The sequence below is a fragment of the Ambystoma mexicanum genome, chromosome 1p (genome assembly GCF_040938575.1).
Source record: "Ambystoma mexicanum isolate Mex_15411 chromosome 1p, UKY_AmexF1_1, whole genome shotgun sequence".
Taxonomy (NCBI): Eukaryota; Metazoa; Chordata; class Amphibia; order Caudata; family Ambystomatidae; genus Ambystoma; species Ambystoma mexicanum.
In genome coordinates this window covers 98587440-98608700 of record NC_090921.1, presented here as the reverse complement: position 1 = coordinate 98608700, position 21261 = coordinate 98587440, and the positions used below count along the sequence as shown (strand labels likewise).

The window sequence follows — 21261 nt, the reverse complement described above, 5'->3', positions numbered from 1 at the left end:
GGCATGGTGAAAAAGAGCAATGTATAACACAATCAATGGCTATCGCATCAAATTTGCAAGCAAAACCAAAACGTGGACAAACATATTCCTCTGAATCAGTTATAACATCATGCCTACACATGAGGTCATTGGTGCACGGCTGAATGACTATGTTATTGTAATTCTAATGTTTATGACGCGAATTTATTTTTATATACAAAATAAGGTGTGTAAATAAACAAAATCACAATAAAAAATATATATGTATATATTTTTTTTTTTTAAACTATCACCATCTGACCTGAGGCGCCTCATGGCATATAACAAGGAAGATTAGAAAACAACGGCAAACATTTGCATCTCCAACAGGGCTCACATAAAAAAAAAAGAAAATTACAAAAAAGAAATAAATAAACCAAGCTGGTTCACTTCTGAAGCCAGTGGTATGAAGTATTACAACGGGCGCTTTACCAGGAACACCCAACATCCTACCCGAAAGATGAAACTTTCCCATAGCTGCAGGGGTTCCCCCTCACACTACCCCATTTTTCACTCTCCCTAGTCACCTCAAGGTGCAGCAATCTTGCAATAAAAGGAAGATGGTGGGGGATGGGGGTGGGGGGGCGCAGGATTCATGAAAGAAATTGAAACAATTATCATTCGAATATTGACATCTCAGCTAAGCTGGCAATTCGAGGCAGATGTTACGACAAGCATTCTCCCGTTTTTTGCCATTTTGGCAGCATCTCATGACACTCAAGTAGCCCCACCACATCTCCACAATTAGCACCAGTACAGGCAGCACTTACCACTTTCTTCGCTCCAGTGCTGGCAAAACCATTTTTGTTTCAACTAAAATCCACAACTTCGGTTTCATGGTCTAGCCCACTTTATGCGTCATATCACTACAATAAATATAACAAATCATATATAACAAGCAGCAGCCACTTAAATACATCAAGGTGAAGGAGATGGGCAAGTAGTCGCTCCACGTGATCGGCTGGCCCTGCTCCTTCCACAAGGTTCTACCAGCGAGAGCAGCCCTCAAGGTAACAGAGTCCATGCCTTCCTGGAATTGTTCGGGAACCAGAAGAGAGAGCGTTGCAATTGGTCAGCCACGTCGGAAATTCTGTCCATTTAGCAACAATGGCTGCTTCCCATTTCTCATCTCCTGCAAAACAGATATTCTAACCACAAGAGACAAGAACATGTTTGCTTGTGGTGGGAGAGGCAGAGTGAAGAGTTGATACAAATCCAGGGATCACACAGGGTTGTCCTGCTGTGAGGGAGTGACAATCACAAGGGGTAACCTGGAGGATTTACTTTCTCCCACAGACAGAGCACGGATAAATCCATCAGAAAGCTAGGGAACTTATTCACTGGTGGATAGATTCACAGGTTTAACGGTAGGTTCCCAAATGTGGCAGACAATACAGCTCACCAGCAAATGCTGGCCAACCCCATTTGCCTACACCCAAATGTAATCATTGTCCGCAGCCACCCCTTTGTGGAGGACCATACTGTTCCCAAAACCACCCCCGGACCTGGAGAAGTCCAATATTTCACAGTAATCAACATACTTCCTTTGTTTACCCTTGACCTCTCCCCACATCTGTTTGACAAGCCTGGTTATTCAATGCGACACGCACGATTGGAAACTACCAATTTCCGACCACCCTCACCTGTGGTGCTCGCCACTCCTCTCACCCGAGTTTACACCATTTCTGTACATGATGCCAAGTCTGCAAAGTGACCATTCCCCACCCTCACAACCTGCAGCGCTTCGCAGTCCCTCCTTATAATAGCTGCTTGTGGGGGGATTGAAATGGTAACAGGTCAATGGGGGAGGCAAGAAGCAGGATTAAAACTCTCTATATCCAGGTGTAAGCACGAGTGAACCACAGAAGAGACTTCAAAGACTGGCTCCCAGGCTTCCACAGTACAACCGATAGCACTTCTCATGTCTTCATTTTATGGAACGGGACGACCAAGCATCCTTAGAAGGGTGCTCAGTTATCCATAATATAACCCTGTCCAGTGGAGTATTTAATGTGATGCTACAGTAGGGCCATGATGATACTCCTGCAGATCCAGGTTGCTCCAAGGGGCATATATAAACAAACTACAGTCTTCGTATATGTGGCAAAAGTCCTAGATAGTGCACTAAACAGCGCATGGGCCTTCGTAGGATGCTGCCACAGAAGGAAGTGTTGGTGGGGAACAGGTGGCGTGTCAAAGAACTGTAAATCTGTCTGGATGTGGCAGATCCCAACTAACCTGTAACAGTGCAGGGCATACCAATAAATTAACGTTAATTAAAAATAATGCCACCTTTAGAACATTAGCCACCTTTAGAAGCATCTCATGTGAAAAGTAGCATTGTCACTAGCACGGCCCTGCTTCTTAATTATTTGCAGTCCATTCTGTCCAAACATTCCAATGTCATGTCAGGAGAAGCCACCTATGAATTCCTTATTGTCTCGTGTTCTTCCTCTGAACAGATACCAACACCAGCCAGATGCTTCACTACATTGCTTGCCTATTGTTTGCAGTAGGAAGAAGCGCACTGTGTAGCTGACACCTTCAGCCCCCCTGCTGCATAGCCATAACGTGGGCAAGTTTGTCGCAGTGCTCCAGTTTCAGTGACTCTGCCTTCTGCTTTAGCCGCTCGTCCCGGTAGAGCCGGGCCAGGTTGCTTAGATCAGCCTTCTGCTGCTTTTCCTTCCAGCAGCTTGTCTGCACATAATCAATATAGTCCTTTTCGATGGCTCGCTCCAGCTCCTGTAGGGAAGAACCACGATATGCCTGCTTGAAGTTCCGGTCTACGTAATACGGCACCCCAAGGGCCTGTGTTTCCCGGGGGATTGTGTGTCCCACAGAAGATTTTTGAAAGAGGCTGTATGGCGGGCTGTGGGCCATCAGCTGTGCCACCACAGAAACAACCACCAGCACTAGGACTGGGAGTAGCTGTAGTAAGACAGAATAGCCGCTCTGGGAGCGGTTGTCCTCAGCCCGGGTGGGTGGCTTCTCAGTACGGAAACGCTGGCGGGGCCTTTGCTGGCGAGTAGGACGAGCAGAGGCGGCACCATTGGAAAACATATGTGCCTTCCCTGCTGGGAAATGACCTCCAAAGAAGAGATTGAAGAGCTCCTCTGGGGTCATGTCTGCTGGCTCAGTGTAGGCTCGTGCCTGAGCTGGCTTACAAGCCTCCTTTTCATCATCCCCATGCTCGTCATATCGTCGCCTGCGCTCTGGGTTGCTCAGCACAGCGAAGGCCCGGCCTATGGCCTTGAAGGCCTCAGTGGCACCAGGAGCATGGTTTTTGTCTGGGTGGAATCGCAGTGCCAACTTGCGGTAGGCCCGCTTCAGTTCCTCCTCACTCACATCTTCACGCACTCCCAGGGTCTCATAGTGGCTTCTGCTGCTTCTTATAACCCTCTGAACACCATCTAGCTGTTCTTCTGTGTAACCTTGGCTACTGCCGTCTGCATCCCTTCCATGAGTCGTGCTCTGATTGGACGGCACACGTCCAGCATCATTGCGGGCCTGCCACCCTTTACTAGTGCTTCCATACCCCATATTTATGGGATCCCCAAAGCAACCACAGTCTCTATGGAAGTTTCCCTCACTGTACCCACAGCCTCCCGATGCAGCATCAAAGGCCTCCTCTGAACACCGCCTACGGTACCCAGGGCTTGGATAGAATGTGTCGCCTGAACACCGGAAGCAATGACCCAGGCTTTCATGGAAAGCATCATGGGGACAATGACAGTCTTCAGGGGCACGATAGAAGTTGTCCTCAGACCACCCACAGCCTGCTTCCCCTGAAGTCTGCCTGCTGTGAGCAGGAGGAACCCGGAAGGCATCACGGCCACTGCTACGGATGGCATCAATTAGGGCCCTGGCTTTCTGGGTCGGGCAAAGGTTTTGAGCCTGATAAAGATAATTCAAAGCATCCTCCCGCCTCCCAGATTGTAGGTGCACTCTGGCTATTTTGATCAGCTTCTCTGCCCTTTCTCTTAACATTTTCAAATGCACGAAACCTTTTTAGGGTATGAGGCAAGGGGTAGCTTACTACACCCACCACTTTTTTTTTTTTTACAATATCAGGGATGTCAGCTCACAAAGTGTTTTTTCAAACAATCAATTAAAACTTCACACATTTGTTTTCCATCTATGTGACAGGGGCGAAAATGCCCTCTGCTAACCCCATGCACCAGTTCATACAAAGAGAATGGTAGGTTTACGAAATGCAGTCAATATGGGCATTCAAATCCACACACATTTTTCTTGAGCTCTCTCCACAACTCATGAGCATGGTACTAGTTTAACGGAAAAAGCACCCCCTTAAGCATTTTGGTAAATCAATTATAGGGAACGATGGTGGTATCCTCAAACCACATGTGACACAAGTGGGATATTCAAGCAGCAAATCGATGAAGTCTGAGTTGACAGCAGGAGAGGGAACAGAAGGTAAAAATGTATTCAGCAGTAACATCCATGTTCAGCTCCTTGAATGCCCTCACCAGACATATGGAGGCAGAAACTTCAGCCAACTTGAAGACATCTTTTCAGAGTGCTCACTGTGCTTCTCATCCACATTAGCCCCCCCTCAATCGCAAAAGACCTCTGCTATGGTCAGAAGTCATGGTGCCTAGTCAGTGCCACCTGTGCGGACCATGTCCCACTAAATAAAAACAAGAGGGATTCTGCAATGTCTATCTCACAAGGTTATTCTAGATCGCAGGACAGGCATAATGTTCCCATATCTAGAAACTATGCCGACCAGCTTCAGCGGTGTTAAACGAATCGCCGCTTTCTTCAGGACTGGAAAACCTCGAGTTGCTTAGTTGGTTCTCCTAAGGCTACTGCTTTTTCTTCTGCACTTCCCCACTGACCAGGCAAAATCTGCAGGGGAGATAAAAGAAGAAGAAATGGTTTTCTTCTTCATTTATATAACTTGGTCCTCTGAGGCCTGATTAAAGCAGACTAGCAAATGGCCTGGACTCTCTGATGATAACACTTTGTAGAACATTGTTGTATTTTAATGACAGACTTACCCCCTGTGAGAGATTCAGGCTGCTTAAATCCGGTGTCATGCACCATGGCAACTCGGGGTTATTTGACATCACGTGTGGATCAATGGATAAAGATAAAATCAGCCGACCTGGCAATAAAAGGATGGGCGATCAGAATGACCTACAGAGCAATGCCCCATTTTGGGCAATAGCAAACATGCCGCCACTGATCATTTTAATTCAATGACGAGAACGAATGTAACAGTGGGAAGAAAAGTAAAAAAAAAAAGAAGAGAACTCACCCTGTCCATGTGACATGCTGCCCTGCTCTGGTGCTCTCTTGAGGGGACTCCCACTTGGGAAATGAACAGCCTGTTAAGCAACAAAAAAAAAAGGGGGGAGATGTCCTCAATTTTAAACTATCCGTTCATGATAGCGCAAAAATGTCATATCACCGCGGGAAATGCACATTTCACCACTCACCCGTTCGCTCAGGCCACGCTAGCCCGCCGGGCTGCCGCTCATTGCGGCAAACGCTGATGGAATAAATACATGGCCGGTGCGTGTTAGTGGTGTCTAGTTCCCATCCGAGAAAAGGACCCTAAGAACGACCCCCCCCCTTCTCCACGTGACTTTGGGCACGTTGCGTTCCCTGCACGTAGCGAACGCCACTCTCTTCTTCACGTGACCTTGGGCACGTTGCGTTCCCTGCACGTGGCGTGCACGCCATTTTATCCCCCATCCTGAGCGGGAAAGGTTGAAGGCACGTGGTGCCAGGCTGCAACCCCGCTGGAATGTATGTACCGGGAGGCTTGTGTAAGATGCCAGATGGAGACGTGGGAGGCGAAAATTACATTTACTTTAAACATCATTTTCATCTGTTTCACGTGACGGGTATGGAGGGTTAAGAACGCATGGCACAATCGATGGTGCGGTTTAACTGATCAGAGGGGGTTAATAAAACAGGCTAAGTTAGGCATTTAATGTTTATTAATGAAGAGTGTGTTTGGGTTAAGAAATATGGGTATGATGGCATGATTTTGGAGCGATTCGGCTGGGGCTATCTCATAGCTCTCAACCATTTGTCTCGCAAAGGCGGGTGAAATCACCCGATTTTGTTTCTGGCGGGTGGGACGCCCATTGGAATGAAGGCTTGGTGGGTGAGTCAGCCCTTTGCAAGGCTGGTGACACCCGCCAAAAGCGGGTGAGTTGAGAACTATGCTATCTGGATGTGGTACAGGGGACACACATGGGCACATGGGTGTAATTTTAGGGGGGCGGGGGTGTTTGTCCCCCCCAACTTTCATGGCACACCATTTTGTCCCCATTAATTTTGCTGTGGCACCTTTTCATCAGATGTCATGTCACCCCCACCCCCCCCAACATTTTCAGCAAAGTTACTCCACTGCATGGGCATCTTGGTGCGGGTCTGCTATGGGGATAGGGCATCTTGGGGTTGATCTATATTGTAGGCTGGGCATCTTGATGTGAGTTTGGAGGGCAGGATGTGGGTACATGGCTTTGGATCTGAAGGGAGCAATGAGGGTATCTTGGTTGGGTCTGGAGAGAGAAGGCCCATTGGTCTGCTGGAAGGGATGGGGGATCTTGGCATGGGTCTAAAGGGCAGGATTGGGGCATCTTGGTGGGGCCTGGATCAGGGGGAGCGGGCATCTTGGTGGGGTTTGGAATGGAGGGAGGGGGCATCTGGTGATTTATGGTTGAGGGATGGGGGCATCTTGGTGTGGTTCCAAACGGAGGGATGGGGGTATATTGGTGTGAGTATGGAGGGAGGGATGAAGACATCTTTGTGGGGTCTGGATTAGAGGGTGGGGGGCATCTTGATGGGGCCTGGAATGCAGGGAAGGGGCATCTTGGTGGGGTTTGCAATGGAGGGGTGGGGCATCTTGGTGGGGTCTGGAATGGAGGGATGGGGCATCTTGGTGTGGGTCTGGAGGGAGGGATGGATGCACATTATAGGTCTGGAGAGAGGGATGGGGCTCCTTGGTGTGGGTCTGAAGTGTGGCATGGGGCATCTTGGTGTGTGGAGAGGGATGGGGCATCTTGGTGTGGGTCTGGAGGGGAGGATGGCAGCATCTTGCTATGTGGAGAGCGGGATTAGGCCATCTTGTTGGGGTCTGGATCAGAGGGGGCATCTTGATGGGATCGGGAATGGAGGGAGGCGACATCTTGATGGGGTCTGGAATTAAGGGATGGTGTCATCTGTGTGTTGTTCTGGAGGGTGGCATGGGACATCTGTCTACGGATCAGGGGGAAGGATGGGGGCATCCTGCTGTGGAGGGAGGGATGGGGTGTCATGCGCAGCCGGGCCGATTGGCGGATACTTCCGCATTGGAGGCTCCGGTGCAGACCGTAGTTCCAGCACGTTGCTTTCTTTACATGCAGCCGCGCTCTAGTTCTCCGGCAACATGGCGTCGCCGGGAAGTATTTCAGTTTCTCACTCCCGGCAATCTCTGCGTTGCAACCCCCATAGTGTTTTTGTTTTCCTGCTTTGGGTGAGAACGCTAGTATTTCCCTTACACGGCTTGGTCCGTGCCTTTACCTTCACCTCTCCTAGTTTCGAGCGAGGCTTCTTCCTCTCTATCGCTCTCTCTCTCTCCCTTCTCCCCTTTTGCTTTACCTTCTTCAGCTTTTGCGGCTCTATCTTGCCGCCGGCTACAGTCTCTCTCACTACTCCTTCTAGCAAGGCGTTTTTCTGCCTTGTTTCTGCCATCATCGTTTGTCATCCTCCTCCTCAATCCGTATTAGCCGGAAACCTACTCTTCTACTACTACAGACTACGCTTCATCATTATCCTTGGAAGACTCCGGTTTGGCTTCATTCTTTGCAAGGGTTTTTTCTGCCATCCAGGCTTTTTCCCTTGTCGCCCACTACGGGAAAGGAGTCCCAGGACTGCTTGTTTCAAGCATTCACTGTGGCTTCCTCTCGTGGTAGGCAAGTATCTTCAAGCACGAAGAGAGATTTCTGCTCACGTCGGCATCTCAAGACGGAAGAATTGGAGGATTACCGATCAGGTGAGGAGAGTGGGGAGGAGAGGGAGACGAAATTGGACAGATTGCAACGCCCGGAGAAAACAATGTCAGCCGAAGAACAGATCCAGGAACTCTGGAAGGCGGTTCATGGCCTGTCACAAGAATTACAGACGGTTAAGGCGGAAAACGTGGTTCTACGCCAACTTGCCACTACTCGGGAGGTTTCACCTGCGGAACTACCGATGATGTCGCTTCCTTCGGGGAAATTCGATGGTTCACCAAAGAAGTTAAAAGAATTCATGGAGGCTTGTGTAGTGTACTTTACTTTTCGGCCTCGTTCCTTTGCCACCGATCAATCCAAGGTAGGCTTTTTGATCTCAAATATGACTGGTAACGCCCTTTCTTGGGCTACGCCATTGGTGATCAGTGCTAACCCCATATTACATGACTTCGCCGGCTTTCAAGCCTTGTTGCAACAGACATTTGAGAGACCGGAACTAACCTTTACTGCATGTGAGGATTTGTTGGATGTGCGGCAAGGGTCCTCAGATATTCTAACATATATATCCCGATTCAAGACTTTGGCGGTAGGAGCAGGTTGGCCGGAACAAGCCCAGTACACCATCTTCCGAAGGGGCCTAAGAGAAGAGATTAAGGACGAGCTTGCCCTGTCCTCTCGCCCCCCGACTTTCACTGATCTGCTATCTTCCACATTGCAGATTGAATATCGACTTCAAGAATGCCGAGCAGAACACCGCAAACATGGCGTATCAACAAGCCCTCATACATCCAATGCTTCTACGTCCTCTTCTCACACCTCCTCCCACTCCCTCGAAGAACCAATGCATATCGGAGCTACCAGGGGTCCGCTTACATTCGCTGAGCGAAGAAGGAGAAAGGAAAAGGGACTGTGTGCCTATTGTAGTTCTGAACAGCACCAGCTCAAAGATTGTCCGGTGGTTCCAACTAAGTCACAGGGAAACGAACTTCCTCGGCGCCAGTAGGGACTTGGTTCCGAGGATCAATTTGCAACACGTTCAGTCCCTATGTTTCTCTCTCCATTTCAGCTCCCAACACTTTGGAGGATTCCAGGTTGATGGTTATTCCGGTACAAATTGAATCCCGGGGAAGATCTATAGATGCCCTAGCCTTCCTGGATTGTGGGGCGGCCGGAAACTTTGTTGACACTCTTTGGGCAGAGAAGGTGGGCCTTCATAGAGTAGCCCGCAAAGAGGATCAAAAGGTAGAGGGTGTAGACGGATCTCCACTCTCATCGGGTTTGATAACCCATACCACGGAAGAACTAGGAGTTACCATCTTCCAACATAGAGAAGTGCTCAAATTCGACATCATTAGAGCCGCGCACTTTCCTATAATTTTAGGAGTTACCTGGCTTCGCAAACACAACCCTCAGGTAAACTGGACTAGCAACCAGTTGAGTTTTTCATCTATGTACTGCAGGCAACATTGCCTCTCAGCACCATTCCATGGGGAGTCCCAGACTTCGAAGGTGTTAACAAGTGATCATGTGGGGGTTCACGCATTACCACATTATTGTTTACCCTATCAGGAGGTCTTCAAGGAGACGATACCTGCGGAGCTACCCCCACACAGGCCTGAAGATTGCTCTTTAGAGTTGGAAAGTAATGCTTTAGTTCCTTTCGGCAGGATGTTTTCTTTAACCCAAACCGAGAGGCAAGTTTTAAGGAAATACTTGGATACCAACTTGCAAAACGGCCTTATTCAACATTCCAAGTCTCCGGCAGGAGCTTCATTGTTTTTCATCAGAAAGAGGGACTCCACCGATTTGCGTCCTTGTATTGATTACAGAGGACTAAATAAAGTTACAATCAGAGACCGCTATCCCATGCCACTCATATCTGAGATCATAGAGGCGGTACAGGGGGCCAGTATCTTTACTAAACTGGACCTTCGGAACGCATATCATTTGCTTCGCATTGCCGAGGGAGATGAATGGAAGACGGCCTTCCGCACCCCGTTCGGATTATACGAATACAAGGTAATGCCGTTCGGATTAGTGAATGCCCCGGCCATTTTTCAACGATTTATGGATCGTTTATTCTCCGATCTGTTACTGGTTACTGTCATCATCTACTTGGACGATATTTTGATATACTCCTCCGACTTGGAATCCCATATCCTTCACGTTACTCAAGTGCTGGAGCGTCTACAACGTTACAAACTTCTGGTCAAACCCGAGAAGTGCGTTTTTGCAGCCCCCTCTGTTCACTACCTTGGATATGTTCTCTCGGAAGAAGGAATTTCCATGGATTCCGACAAGGTCACTGCTGTACTCGATTGGTCCTCCCCGGACAGTGTTAAGGAAGTACAAAGATTTCTGGGTCTCGCAAATTTCTACAGGAGGTTCATCCCAAACTTCTCAGAGATAGTGCTTCCCATTACGCGACTCTTAAGGAAAGATTCAGGGCCGTTCCTATGGTCACCCGAAGCTGAACAGGGTTTTAGGGACTTAAAAAGACTGTTCTGTTCCGCTCCGATTCTTCGACATCCGGATCAAAACCGACAGTTCATCGTAGAGACCGATGCCTCTGCCTTGGCTATAGGGGCAGTTCTTCTTCAAGCCTATGATGGTATAGAACATCCAGTAGCTTATCTCTCAAAGACTTTGTCTCCCAGCCAACTGAACTATTCGGTTTTGGAGAAAGAACTACTCGCCATGAAGCTGGCCTGTGAAGAATGGCGACATTTACTGATGGGTGCACGTCATTCTTTTCTCATTAGGACTGATCATAAGAATCTCAAGGCATTACAGAACATGGAGTGTGTGAATTCAAGGCAAGCACGATGGGCTTATTTTTTCGCCCAATACGACTTTCATATTACCTATCTACCAGGTTCCTCGAATAAAGTCGCAGATGCCTTATCTAGGAAGGATGTTCTTGGAGACTATACCCCTCATTCTCGAGAGACTATGTTCAGAAGAAACACTATTCTGGGACTTGAGACCGCGTTGGCTTCCGAAAAGATGAATCTTTCTAAGCTACGAGGAGGAAAATATATCGAGAAGGAGGGTTTAGTGTTTTACGAGAACCGACTGTACATTCCAGAAGGCCCTTGGCGTAAGAAGATCATTCATTTGGGCTATGATCCACTTACCTCGGGTCATAGAGGAGTGCAGAACACTACTGAACTAATTTCGAGAAGGTTCTTCTGGCCTGAAATGAAAGGAGAAGTGAAGGATTACATCAAGGCCTGTCCAATATGTGCCAGAGCTAAGTATCCATCGGGCAAGCCCTTAGGTTTGCTGACTCAACCCGAGATGCCTACACGCCCTTGGGGTCTCATCTCTACCGATTTCATTGTGGATCTACCCAAGTCCGAATCCTGCACTTGCATTATGGTAACGATAGATACTTTCACAAAATTGGCACATTTTTCCCCACTACCTGGCTTACCAACTGCCACTCAGATGGCGGAAACCTTCATACGAGATGTTTTTCGACTACATGGCTTGCCGGACAAGATCATTTCCGATCGAGGTAGTCAGTACATCTCAAACTTCTGGAAGGCTTTGTGTACTAGAGTTGGCATGGAGAGAGCTCTATCATCTGGTTTCCACCCTCAGTCGAATGGTCAGACATAACGACTGAATGCCACCTTGGAGCAATATCTGAGATGCTATACCAACCGACATCAAGACAACTGGGTGTCGCTGTTACCCACCGCAGAGTTTACGTATAACAATTCTACACATTCCGCAATAGGTCTTACCCCTTTCTTTTGCACTTATGGAGTGCATCCTCGAACCATTTTTCCCGTGGTTTCAACTCCTACGAACTCTCCCACTGCGGAAGCAGTGCTTCAGTCCCTTGCGGAGGCGCATAAGACTGCAAAACTCAGTCTCGAAAGAAGCAGAAGCCGGAACAAGGAACAGGCGGATAAAGGTCGGCAGGACTGTCCCGATTGGAAAGAGGGAGACAAGGTGTGGCTCTCTACTAAATTTCTGCCTCGATGGGCTCACCCTTCCAAACTTTCTCCTCGCTTTTTGGGACCTTTTTCTGTCCTAGCTAAGATCAACCCTGTCGCTTTCAGATTGAAATTGCCTCCTGCGCTCAGTCGCATTCATCCTGTTTTTCATTCCTCTCTTCTTAAACCTTTTTTTCCGGACCCTCACCTAAGATCTCTTCCCCGCTTGCAGGTCCAGGGTTCTGGTAGTACGAAGGAATACGAAGTTTCAGCTATTCGTGACTCCAGATTCTACAGGGGACGATTGGAATACTTGGTCTCGTGGAAGGGTTACCCAGAGTCGGAGGACTCTTGGGAACCAGTCTCCCACATTCATGCCCCCCGGTTGTTGACTGGGTTCCATCGGTGCTTTCCGGGTAAGCCTGGGGGGGTTCGCTTTGTGAGGGGGCATACTGTCATGCGCAGCCGGGCCGATTGGCGGATACTTCCGCATTGGAGGCTCCGGCGCAGACCGTAGTTCCAGCACGTTGCTTTCTTTACGTGCAGCCGCGGTCTAGTTCTCCGGCAACATGGCGTCGCCGGGAAGTATTTCAGTTTCTCACTCCCGGCAATCTCTGCGTTGCAACCCCCATAGTGTTTTTGTTTTCCTGCTTTGGGTGAGAACGCTAGTATTTCCCTTACACGGCTTGGTCCGTGCCTTTACCTTCGCCTCTCCTAGTTTCGAGCGAGCTTCTTCCTCTCTATCTCTCTCTCTCTCTCCCTTCTCCCCTTTTGCTTTACCTTCTTCAGCTTTTGCGGCTCTATCGAAGAGAGATTTCTGCTCACGTCGGCATCTCAAGACGGAAGAATTGGAGGATTACCGATCAGGTGAGGAGAGTGGGGAGGAGAGGGAGACGAAATGGGACATGGGGCCTCATAGCATAGGTCTAGAGGGAGGCATGGGGCAATTTGGTGGGGTATGGATTGGAGGATTGGTGGCATCTTGGTGGGGTCTGGAGTTGAGGTATGGGGACATCTGTTGGTCTGGAGGGTGGCATATGTGTGCAGGTCTGGGGTTGGATGGGTTATCTAGGTGTGGATTGAGAGGGTGGGAGGGGCCATCTGCATGTGGGTCTTGAGGGTGGAATAGGGGCATGTTGGTGTGATCTGGAATGGAGGCATGTGGCAACTTAATGGGATCTAGACTGGAGGTATGGAGGCATCTTGGTGTGGGTCTAGAGCAGTGGTCTTCAAACTGTTTAGGCCTGGGCCCCTTCCCCGAGCAAAATGTGGGCAGGCCAGGCCCCCTCAAAAATGCCAACTGGACAGTAAGTCAAATGGAATTGAACTGTCATGCGCCGCCACCGCACCCTACCCCCAGTATAGTCTCTGGGCTCCCACACCTGCTCCCATCACAGTCTCTGGCCTCCCACATTCCACTCCTAGCACAGTCCCTGTGCTTACCCACCCCACCACAGACCTTGGGCTCTCCAAGCCCTGCTCACACCACTATCCCATGTCTCCCGCTCATCCTGCTCCCACCATAGTCCATGGGCTCCCCCACCCTGCTCCAAACACAGCCCCAAGGCCAGTGGCAGGTGGTGAATTTTTTAAGTGGAGGGGCATACATATTTCCACAGATATGCCAAAACGACCGAGCGCAGTGAGGGTGCCCAAACCAATCAAGGGAAGTTTGGGGGGGCCCCCCCCCATTAATTTTATTTAAATAATGGTTAAAAAGCCAAACAGTTTGTAATTGGCGCTAGGGTGCCCAGGGGGCAGGCATGATATTTTTTACTGGACACCTATGATAGATGATACATCTATCATAGATGTCCAGTAAAAATATACCATCCCTGTCCCCTGGGCCCCACAGTGCCTCAGAGGGAGAGCTGATTTGGCAGGTGCCTTTGTTGTACAACCCTCCTTTTTCCCTCTACCCCCCCACTCGACAAAATCAGCCCTACGGACCAAAACAAACACACAGCCCCCCATACACATTAACACAGCAATCACTCTATCATTCACACAAGCACCCAACAGCATACACTCACTCATAGCACAAGCATACACTCATCCATACACATATTTGCATAAAAATAAATGAACATAAACGTACCTTCTGCAGAGGCCTGCGCGTGGCTACTGATACACCCCGCTCGAGGCTGCTCTGTCTGTATGTACAAGGAGACACAGGAGCTCCCCCTCCCACATACAGACATGCAGTGGCTCAGCCAGTATTTCCAATGAACTATGCAAGGCTGGCGAAGCAAAACACCCCCAGCCTTGCATGGCTCAGTGAGCATGCCCGGCTGGGGAACTGGGATGGCTCCTCAGCTCCTCCATAAAGGGTGAGGGGCCCACTGGGTGGATGTCCACTCGGCCGTTATGGATGATTCGCCAAGCTCAGACTGGTTTATAGGAAAATAGGGCAATGCCCGTACCAAAAATGCTAGTGTGGGCCAGTCAAATGGCCCACTTTTTTGCCCAATATGGGCCAGTTTGATGGGTTACTTGACTGTGCAGCTAGTAGTTTTGACCATTTTTGCAGAATAGATAAATAGTCTTTAAATATCACAACTTGCTTACATTTTAACAAAAAAACACCGCCTTGGGTACTATTGAAAAAGTCTGTGACTAAAGGAATGTATATCCATTTGCAACTGCGGGCCACTTTTTCATTGGTGCCTGAGACAGTTTTATGTTCCAGTCCGCCATTTGAGCCGTACCTGCCCATTTCCTCCAATCTAAAAAAAAAATTAAAAAAAAATATATATATTTTTACATTTCATTCTGGGTTCTCGTGCCCCCCGGGGATTCGGGCGCTTCCCCTAGTTGGAATACCTCTTATCTAGAGGGAGGAATGGGGCATCTTGGTGTATGGAGGTATGGGGCATCTTAGTGTGGGTATGGAGAGGGATGGGACACATTGATGTCGGTCTGAAAGGATGGATGGGGCACATTGCTCTGGAGGGAGGATGGGGCATCTTGGTGTGGTTCTGTAGGGTGGCAAGGTGCATGCTGGTGTGTGGAGAGGGATTGGGGTACTCCTGGTGTTGGTCTGGAGGGCAAGTAAGGGGCATATTGCTGTGTGGAGGGAGGATGGGGCATCATGGTATGGATCTAGAGAGGGATTGGAGCATCTAGGTGGGGTCTGGATCGGAGGGGGCATCTTGGTGGGATCTGCAATGAAGGGATGGGGGAATCTCAGTGGGGGTCTAGATAGCAGGATAGGGGCATCTTGGTTTGTTAAGGGAGGGGGTATCTTGGTATGGGTCTCGAGGGATGGATGGGACATCTTGGTCGGGTCTGGATCAGAGGGACATGGGCATCTTGGTGTGGTCTGGAATGGAAGGACGGGGCATCTTGTGGGTGTAAAGGGAGGGATGGGGCACATTGGTGTGGGTCTGGAATGAGGGAGGGGGAATATTGGTGTAGGCCTGGGGGGAGGGATGGGGCACATTGGTCTTGGTTTGGGTCTGAAGGGTGGCATGGGGCATCTTGCTGTGTGGAGTGGAGATGGGTCGTCATTGTATGGGTCTGGAGGGAAGGATGGGGCACATCGTTCTGGGTCTGGAGGGAGGGGTAGGGGCACATTGTTGTGGGTCTGGAGGGGAGATGGGGCATCTTGTTGTGGGTCTGGAGAAGGATTGGGGAATATTGATGTGGGTCTGAATGGAGGGATGAGGACACATTGGTCTGGAGGGAGGAATGGGGGCACATTGAGTCTGAAGGGAGGGATGGGGCACATTGCTCTGGAGGGAGGTTTGGGGCATCTTGGTGTGGTTCTTTATGGTGGCATGGTGCATCCTGGTGTGTGGAGAGGGATTGGGGGAAACCTGGTGTGGGTCTAGAGGGCAAGTAGGGGGCATCTTGCTGTGTGGAGGGAGGATGGGGCATCATTATATGGATCTAGAGAGGGATTGGGGCAGCTAAGTGGGGTCTGGATCAGAGGGGGCATCTTGGTGGGATCTGGAATGAAGAGATGGAGGAATGTCGGTGGGGATCTGGATAGCAGGATAGGGGCGTCTTGGTGTGTTAAGGGAAGGGGTTTCTTGGTATGGGTCTATAGGGAAGGATGGGACATCTTGGTCGGGTCTGGATCAGAGGGACATGGTCATCTTGGTGCGGGCTGGAATGGAAGGACGGGGCATCTTGTTGTGGGTCTAATGGGAGGGATAGGGGTACATTGTTATGGCTCTGGAATGGAAGGATGGGGAATTTTGGTGGACTCTGCAATGGTGGGGACTGCTTGATATGATATGATATGATATGATATGATATGATATGATATGATATAGCATTTATAACGCGCCTATACACAAGTGTTTCAAGGCGTGATGAGGAAAGGGAGCTGGAACAGAGGAAAGACAGACAACGATCTTACAAGGCCAGGTGTCATTCAGATGGCGCAAGTGCAAGACAATGGGGGAAAAAGGAAAAGTGTAGAGGGCGATGGGGAGGGGAAAGTGCAGTACATGGGATAATAAATAACAAGATAAATAAAAGAACGGCCAGCTGGTGGCAAGTGCAGGCATAAGCACTGGTGGGGCACTCTAGGGATACAGAAAATAGTCCCCAGGTGCAGGGGTATCCAGGGAAGCAGTGCAGGGCTGCAACTGGCAGGGATTGGCCCGAGATCAGATGGGTGGCCAGGTAACCAGTGCAGTCTCAGTATCAGCCAGGACTTCAGTAGGGGAGAGGGGGAGAGAAAGCAGAAGCAAAGAGGAAGGTTATCAGGTGCTTCTGGAACCGAATATGGTTCGCCTCAAGTTTCAGGGAGAGGGAGGTCCCAGCCGAAGAGAGAGATCTACCACCAAGTTGTTGCTTGGAGAAGCGACTGACCCTGAGGGAGTTGGAGGCGGATGAGCGAAAATCTCGAGAGGGAAGGTATTTAGGAAGAGAGAGTTGAAGGTATTGAGGCCCCAGGCCCCAGAAGGCCTTGTAGATGATGCAGAGGGATTTGAACTTAATCCTCACAGCCACTGGGAGCAAGTGCAGAGATTTCAGTCCTGGAGAGATACGATCCCTGGGCTTCAGGTCAAGGACAAGTCTCACAGACCTGTTCTGGATGAGTTGCAGAGGGTGTAGAGTAGAAGCAGGCAGATTTAGAAAGAGGCTGTTGCAATAGTCCAGCCTAGAGTGAACCATAGCTCTGGAGACAGTGAGCTTCTGAGGGAAGGAGAGGAAAGGAAGAATACCTTTGTGGAGGTGCAGCTGGTAGTGTGACTTCTTAGAAACGTCAGAGATGTGAGGCAAGAATGAGAGTGTGGAGTCGAAAATGACCCCAAGGTTTTTAGCCTTGCAGGTGGGTGCAGGAAGAGGGCCAAGAGAGGCCGGCCATAAAGCTACAGGAAAGGAGGGAGTTGGTGTGCTGATGAGAATCTCAGTCTTAATGGCATTAAGGCAGAGGTCATTGGCGGCATACCACTCCTGGATAGCAGACAGATAGTCAGTGATGAGGGACAGAGAAGAGGTGGCCAAAGGTAGCCTGCAAATGAGCTAAGTGTCATCTGCATATCACTGAAAGTTGGGGCAGAGAGCGGCAATACAGTGGAAAAGGTATTGGTTGAACAGCCAGCGAGAGAGGTTGGACCCCTGGGGGACACCACAGGTAGAGAAGACGATAGCAGAGAGGAAGGATCCAAGTTGGACCTGGGAGCGTCGGTCAGAGAGGAAGGAAGTCAGCCACGCCGGGGCCTGACCGGTGATACCTAGGTTATCACGGAGACAATTTAACAGGATGGCATGGTTGACATTGTCAAAGACAGAAGAGAGATTAAGCAAGATGAGGACACAGGGAGTGTTGGAGTCAAGGTTGGCGAGGAGGTGTTCGCGGATGTTCAGGAGAGCAGTTTCCATGCTTCTGGCAGCTCTGAAACCAGACGGATGGTCATGAAGACAACCAACAGATTCAATGATTCAATGTGGATATTAAGCTGGGAGATGGCCAGTTTCTCCAGGACCTTGCCCAGGAAGGGGGTGATGGAGATTGGGCGATAGTTAGCCGGGCAGGGGGGATTGGCAGAGGGTTTCTTAAGAAGAGGGTGCACAATGGAATGCTTCAGGGCGGATGGGAAGACTCCAGTGGTGACGGAATGGTTGCAGAAGTCAGCCAGGGCAGGAGCAAGGGTGTCAATGTGGTCCTTGATGGTTTTGGAGGAACAGGGGTGAACCTGTTTTGATGAGACTTTCATAGATCGGACTTGTCTAGATACCTTGTCTGCGGAGAACAGGGGAAAGGCAGAGAAGGAGGGAGGAGAGGTGGCTGCAGAAGGTCCAGAGGAAGAGCACAGAGTATAGGGAGGGAGGGGAGAGGAGGAGATTGAGGGCAGGATGTCCTGAGTTTTAGAGATGAAGTGAGAAGCCAGTGCAGTGCAGTGCAGAGGGCCTGGGAAGGGACAGGAGAGGTAGAGACTGCGGCATGATTGGCCAGTTCCTTGCAGATATTTTTAAAGAGTTCAGCCAAGTTGTTAGATGCCACCGAGACACAGGCTTGGATATGAGCACTCTTCTTGATGAGGACAGAGAGCCGGTATTGCCTTTGGATCAGCCGGCAGGCCAGTTTGTCAGAAGATGTACAAGAAGCATGCCATTTCGTCTTGGCCACCCTGCACTTGCGTTTAAGGGTGACGAGGTCTGAGTCGTACCAGGAGTTGCACTTGACTTTGGGCTTCAGGCAGATCCTCATGACAGGGGCACGGATATCAAGAGTATCAGATATAGCACAGTGGAGCGTGGAGAGGGCTATGTCAGGGTGAGAGTCAGCCAAAGGGGGAGGGGAGGTGAGAAAGTGGCGGCGAAAGCCTCAACTGATACGCGCTTCATGTGTTAGATGACCGAGAAGGTGGGTGGCAGTGATGGAAGTGGCTGGGCCTGTGGGGTAGAGAGGGTAAGATGGGAGGAAATGAGAAAGTGATCACTCCAGGAGAGGGGAGTGGTGAGAGGGACAGAAAGGGGAAGGTCTGAGGAGATCGGAACATCCAGAGTGTGCCCTGCAGAGTGAGTCGGGCAAGAGGGGAGAATAGTGAGTGAGAGAGAGTCGCAGAGGTCGAGAAAGAGTCCAGAGGGAGGACAGGAGGCATCCAGGTGGATGTTGAAGTCTCCAAGAAGGAGGAGTCCAGTGGTCGAGGCCAGGAGTGAGGAGGAGAGGTCCACCCACTCAGAGAGGAAGGATGAAATCTGACCAGGTGGCCGATAGATAGTAGCCACAGTACGGTAATGGCTAGGGGAGGGAGAGAGCCTGCAAACGAGACATTCAAAAGAGGATTAAGCCTGCGTAGGAATTACAGAGGCAGGAATCCACTCGGGGAAGATCAGGGCTACACCCCCTCCGGAGTGGTTGGACCTGGGTGTGGAGAGGATCTTGTAGCCGTCAGGGAGGAGCGTGTCAAAGCTTGTGACAGAGCTGGCCGTGAACCATGTCTCGGTGAGACCGATGCCATCGAGGTTGAGTTCTTCCAGAAGGCGGCAGATGTCGGAGGAGTGTTTGACAGCTCAGCGAGAGTTAAGAGTGGCAATGTGGAGAAGGTTGCCATCCTTGAAGGACTTCCGGGGAGGGGTACAGCTCATAGCTATGCCCTGCGGAGGTGTGGAAGGAGCCTGAGTGGGGGGCAGAGAGGGAATGAGAGGGCAGGGTAGCCGAAGAGGAGACAGCAGGTGGGGGAGAGGGGATAACAGGAGAGGCAAGGAAATTTATGAGGCGCGGGAAGTGTCTATCAAAGAGGTGAAGGTTGGCCTAAGGGCCTTGACCAGGACGGTCCCATTTGAATAAACATTAATGATGACCTTAGAGGAATGGAAGGAGGGCATCCCACCGGGTGACGCCATTAATGGGAGAAGAGAAAGGAGAGAGCACGGAGACCATATGTAGGGTCCATCCGTCTGGCAAGGGAACAACAAAGAGGATGTCGGTGAGAGTTTCCTTAGAGGAGGCACTGGTATAGGTGTCAGCGATAGGGAAGCCTGGGTTGGAGACCAGGATATCCTTTTTAAACGTCTTCCTACCAGATTTTGTGAGGAGGGCAGGATAGTCAATAGAGAAGCAGTTAGAAAAGATAGGAGAGACAGAGAGCTCCATAGAGTAGGAGGGGAGAGGAGAGAGGTGGAAGGGAAAGGGGAACTAGGGAAGGACACCTGGCAGGGTGCACTCAGACGAGACAGCGAGAAGCATGAAGGTTGAGCAATAGAACAAGACATCAACACTCAGGATTAAAGAACTATCCAAATGCACGTTTTAAGACAGGGGGAAAAAGCCACCTAAGTTTGAGAATCCTGAATAGAGGGAGAAAGGCCTAGGTTTCGCAATGCAACCTTAATTACTGATACAGTGCAAATTATAAACAACAGAGGGGCAAACCACCTAAGTTTGAGAATCCAGAATAGAGGGAGAAAGGCCTAGGTTTCGCAATGCAATTTTAAATACTGATACAGTGCAAATTATAAACAACAGGGGGGCAAACCAACTTAGTTTGAGAATCCTGAATAGAGGGCGTGGGTGTGGGTCTGGAGGGAGGGATGGGGATCATTGGTCTGCGTCTGAAGGGGGAAGGGGCATCTTGGTGTGGGTCTGGAGGGAGGGATGGGGACATCTTTGTGGACTCTGAAATGGAGTGAGGGTAGCATCCTGGTGGGCTCTGGAATGGAAACATTTTGGTGGGCACTGAAATGGAGGGAGGGGGCATCTTGATGGGCTCTGGAATGGAGAGAGGGGGCATCTGGCTGTGGGTCTGGAGGGAGGGGTGAGGGCACATTGGTGTGGGTCTGGAGGGGGGGATGGGAGCACACTGCTCTGAATCTGGAGGGAGGGATGGCTCCCTCCTCCTCGTATGGATTTGCTTGTATGTATTACAGTTATCTGGAACTAAATTGCTTCTTTACTTCCAGAGTTCATTCCTCTTTCCTCTTAGTTGGTTCTATGCCAGTTCTTCTGTAACCTCCGGGTCGGGAAAAAATATCTGGATCGTTCTGCTTGAACAGTAGACAGGGTTAGATGTTCCTCTCCCTCTTTTCCTTTGGCAAACATTCACAGTCTATGGTTTCTGGTGGAGATGGACATGGACCAATAAGAACACCGTTACATTTTCCCTGCTCCTGGGTAGGTTAGTTCTTGCATGGGCCCAAGCAAGAGAGTGTCGGAAAGGAGAGCGTAAACCTGGTTCTTGTAAATGGGGCTCTCTCTGAGTGCTTTTGCTGTTTTATCAGTGTTTGAGTAGCTAACCCCAACACTGTTGCTTCTTGGTGTTGGGGCTTTTGATGGCGTGCCCACGGTCCGCAGAAATAACCGAATAAAAAAATACCTAATGAGAAATGACTACATTTATTTGGTCGAATTTGTCAGGTATTTT

The 21261-nt window shown here is 49.9% G+C and overlaps 1 protein-coding gene across 1 annotated transcript; it reads right to left on the bottom strand.

The window, feature by feature from the left end:
- Positions 1 to 850: 850 nt before the first annotated feature.
- Positions 851 to 5603, bottom strand: LOC138566634 (dnaJ homolog subfamily C member 18-like). The gene is made up of 4 exons (XM_069644179.1): positions 5481 to 5603; positions 5300 to 5369; positions 5040 to 5146; positions 851 to 4887 (listed from the first exon to the last, which is right to left on the bottom strand). Exon 4 carries the CDS (start codon positions 4003 to 4005, stop codon positions 2563 to 2565), a length of 1443 nt encoding a protein of 480 aa, XP_069500280.1. The 5' UTR covers positions 4006 to 4887; positions 5040 to 5146; positions 5300 to 5369; positions 5481 to 5603; the 3' UTR covers positions 851 to 2562.
- Between the last annotated feature and the right edge of the window lie 15658 nt (positions 5604 to 21261).

Coding starts and splice junctions, on each gene's coding strand:
- LOC138566634 (XM_069644179.1), bottom strand. CDS start 4,005: ATGTTAAGAGAAAGGGCAGAGAAGCTGATCAAAATAGCCAGAGTGCAC.